We start from the raw sequence: 3757 nt of genomic DNA, 5'->3' as shown, positions 1-3757 counted from the left end.
AGAAGCCGCGGGCTCGGCATCGGGGCGCGAGCACGCCCGGGGTCCCCTGCACCCAGGCACGGGACCAGCAGGCAGCCCTCACAAACTCCGGAGGCCGGGCCCAGCGCTGACTTCCGACTTCCGGCTCCGGCCGGAAGTGACGCCCTCGGGCCGCGCCCGGCGGGGCATGGCGTCGGAGCGAGGCGGGCGCACCCTGGCTCCCGGTGCTGGGGCCCGGGCCGGGGTCGGAGAATCCGCGGGGCGCCGGGGCCGAGGGCCGGGGCAGGCGCGTCCGCTCGCTGCCTCCCGTGTGCCGCGGAGATAGGAGGCGCAGCCCGGCGGCTGGGACGCCCGGCCGGGCCCTGGCCCGTGCTCAGCCGGCGCGATGCTCTTCTCGCTCCGGGAGCTGGTGCAGTGGCTGGGCTTCGCCACCTTCGAGATCTTCGTGCACCTGCTGGCCCTGTTGGTGTTCTCCGTGCTGCTGGCACTGCGCGTGGACGGCCTGGCGCCCGGCCTCTCCTGGTGGAACGTGTTCGTGCCCTTCTTCGCCGCTGACGGGCTCAGCACTTACTTCACCACCATCGTGTCCGTACGCCTCTTCCAGGACGGAGAGAAGCGACTGGCCGTGCTCCGGCTCTTCTGGGTCCTCACGGTTCTTAGCCTCAAGTTCGTTTTCGAGATGTTATTGTGCCAGAAGCTGGTGGAGCAGACTCGGGAGCTCTGGTTCGGCCTGATCACGTCCCCGGTCTTCATTCTCCTGCAACTGCTCATGATCCGCGCCTGCCGGGTCAACTAGCCTCGCAGAGGAGCCGGAGGGGAGGAGCTCTGGGTAGCTAGAATGCTGGACTCCAAGCTGAAGTCCCACTTCCACTGCACCAGAGAAGTCTGGGTCTGAAACTAATGCCAGATTGCGTCTTGCAGCGTGCCCAGTTTGCTCTATACCAGTCGTGTCTGAAACCGTTCTCCCAGCAGGGCTGAAAAGAACAGCTTTGATCCTTAAAATGTGTTTCTTGTTATTTCACGCTTTAAATAGCTAATCCTGAATTGAGAACTCCTCTGAGAGTTGGAAGCCATATAAGTGAAACACCCCGATGGGGTCTGAGTGTTTTCATGGATCCTGAGAAATCACCCCTTGCGCAAAGGCTGCAAAGCCAGTCTCTGGAATTTCCTCTGGCTCGCATCACTGACCTAAAAGCTCAGTGTCCCATTCACCCAAACTTCCTTAGAGGTTTGAGCTCTAAAATGTGCAAACTAGCTTGTGTCTCCTCCCCTGTGCCGCTGGGGAAAGGATGGTCCTTTCTTCATGTCAGCCCAGGTGACAGGAGTGTGTTGAGTAAGCATGATCTTGACTCTATCCGGAGATCTGTCGCCTGAGGAAAGAACTTTGCTTAATTTAAAGGCTCTGCTTGGCTTCCTATCCCAGCAGATTGCAGTATCATGACTTTTCCACCACCTTGTGGCCGGCACTGTTAACACACCTGAGACAGAATTGGGCCTCCCTAGGGGACCGGAGAGAGAGGAACAGGTGCTTGCGATGCTCATCGGCTTTGAGACCTGCGAGTGTGAAGTTTGAGAATGGTCTCAGCCCACATTCGTGGGCCTGAGGTCTTTGGTTTGATGCCAGTCAGGTGCCAAATGAGAACATTTGCTGAGATAAAAATAAAATGAGAATGTTTTGCTGAAATGCACAGTGGTTTCCTGACCTGTTGAGAGTGAACGCCCCCCGCTGTGTGGTGTAGCTGGTTAGAGCCGAGAGCGTGGTGGGGCTAGAACACTGTGAGCGCTTTGTGGGTGGATGGGGAGGGTGCCCCTCCGAAAATCCCTCCTTCCCCGGGAACCGCATGAAGACAAATGGGTCAGGCCTGTGTTTTGGACCTACCAAGTAGTTTGTGTGACATCAAAGCCTTGGCATCCTGCCTGTGTGTGGTCTTTGTGGGCCTTGCTGTGACTGTAGAATAGCAGTCAGCACGCTGTGGCCCGAGGCCTGTTTTTGTACCCGAACGTTTTTACATTTTTAAAGGGTTGTAAAAACAAAGAAGAATGTGTGACAGAAAGCAAACGTGGCCTGCTGTGTACAGGATGGCTCAGTCCTGACACCGTGGCCTTGGGGAAAGATCATTCTGTATTGGAAGGGAGCTTTCCTGAGCACTGTAGAATTGTAGTTTAGCAACATCCCTCGCCTTTACTTACAGAGTGCCAGTTGCATCCCTCATTTGTGATAACCAGAAGTGTCTCCAGACATTGCCAAGTCTCCCAGGGGGAAATAACTGCCCCTGGTGAGCACCACTGGGCAAAAATATTTACTGTCTTGTCCTTCTACAAAACAGGTTTGTGGCCCCTTTGCCTAGGATGTATGCTGCATGGCCATTGAGATGCTTGAGTTAGAGACTGCTCTGGTTTGTCTCCAGCTTCAAAAATATCTCCTACCCAGAAGTGGCATCACTTGTGCCAAAGCCAGATACAAGCTGAATGTTTGGAGTGGGTTTCTTTTAAAGTTATTTTTAGGTTGCATCTTTTGTTGGCCCCTTGTTTTATTCTGGTAAGTTCAGAATTAGGTAATCCTATTGCTGTAGAAGCGATGCACATAAGAAGGTTTAGCTTCCTTTGGAAAGGTGATTTACCACTGTGGCACCCAGAAGCTGAGAAGGGCACCCCAGGTTGAAACCTGCACCAGGTCTCCACAGAGCCCCAGGTGCCCCCGGAACTCCTTCCCTGAAGAACGAGTGGTGTGGGAGGCAGTAGTGTCATTGCTGAGCAACTGTGGGCAGCTATGGAAATACAGGTGACATTCGTCTGTGTCGTTGCTCCCCAATTTCCCCTTCTCCCCTTGGTTCCAGCAGACCTGAAGGAATGTGGTGGGTACTTGGAGTAAGCTTCCTTATGGCACATGGGCAAGGAAGCTGCGTCCTCAGGGTCTGTGGGACCCCTATCAGCCTTGGGATGAGGGAAGTTCACCAGTAACTTGGGAGGCAACAGGACAGAAAATATTGCCTGGCTTTTGAGTCTTTCTGCTTTGGATAGCTGTGGGCCTGGAGAGGCAGTCCCTTTCTTCTGTCCCTCCTCACAGCTTGCGCACCCCCCTTGGCGGGCCCTGGATGGCAGAATATGGGGTAGAGCTTCTCCCACTTGTATGAACAGTCATTTCCTAGGGCCGGCAAACGCTAGGGGTTCCTGAGAAGCCGACTCCTCAGCACTAGTCAGGCTCCAGCATTGGTATCTCTGCTAAGTCCCAAAGGGGTCCTAGGACCACAGGTGGGCAGTCTCTGGACTGGGAGGCGTGACCCTTGTGTGCAGCCAGTGTACCAACCACAGGAGCGGGTATAGACTTCTGGTTCTGGAAAGGCCCGTCCTCCACCGCACTCTCAAAGAAGGGAAGAGACGGGCGGGATGCTGGCACAGAGGAAGGACCTGGCTGGGCCAAGGTCAACCGCAACGCAAGGGTTCATCTCCCGCCCCCACCAGGACCCGCCCCCACCAGGCTCCGCCCCGCGGGTGCTACGAGCCAGGCGCAGAGGCGGAAGTAAGGGCCACCAATGAGCAGCGCGAAGTGTTGGGGGCGTGTCCAAAGGGGCCTTCCCCAATGGAGGCCGGCTTCGGCAGCGGGCGCCGTCCAATGAGCCCCTGAAGAAGGCGGGATCAGGGAGAATGCTCTCCAATCAGCTAGGCTGACCATCCGCCCCTGCCATAGGTGGGGCTGCCCGGTGAAGGGAGGGTCTGAGCTGGCCTCCAATAGACCAGGGCTGGGGTGGGCGTGGCCGCGGCGGGAAGGCCGGCGGCG

At 56.7% G+C, this 3757-nt stretch overlaps 2 protein-coding genes across 2 annotated transcripts in view; one reads left to right on the top strand and one right to left on the bottom strand.

The window, feature by feature from the left end:
* Positions 1-168, bottom strand: part of NDOR1 (NADPH dependent diflavin oxidoreductase 1) — a 7334-nt gene extending 7166 nt beyond the window's left edge. The window contains exon 1 of the mRNA XM_025051267.1: positions 83-168. Coding sequence (XP_024907035.1) covers positions 83-168 — 86 coding nt within the window. The remainder of the gene's footprint in view (positions 1-82) is intronic.
* TMEM203 (transmembrane protein 203) lies at positions 131-1663 on the top strand. Its single transcript, XM_006918129.3, has one exon. It carries the CDS (start codon positions 365-367, stop codon positions 773-775), a length of 411 nt encoding a protein of 136 aa, XP_006918191.1. The 5' UTR covers positions 131-364; the 3' UTR covers positions 776-1663.
* The last annotated feature ends 2094 nt before the right edge of the window (positions 1664-3757 follow it).

This window comes from Pteropus alecto, unplaced genomic scaffold (assembly GCF_000325575.1).
Source record: "Pteropus alecto unplaced genomic scaffold, ASM32557v1 scaffold67, whole genome shotgun sequence".
In the NCBI taxonomy this organism is placed as follows: domain Eukaryota; kingdom Metazoa; phylum Chordata; class Mammalia; order Chiroptera; family Pteropodidae; genus Pteropus; species Pteropus alecto.
This window is presented reverse-complemented; position numbering and strand designations above follow the sequence as displayed.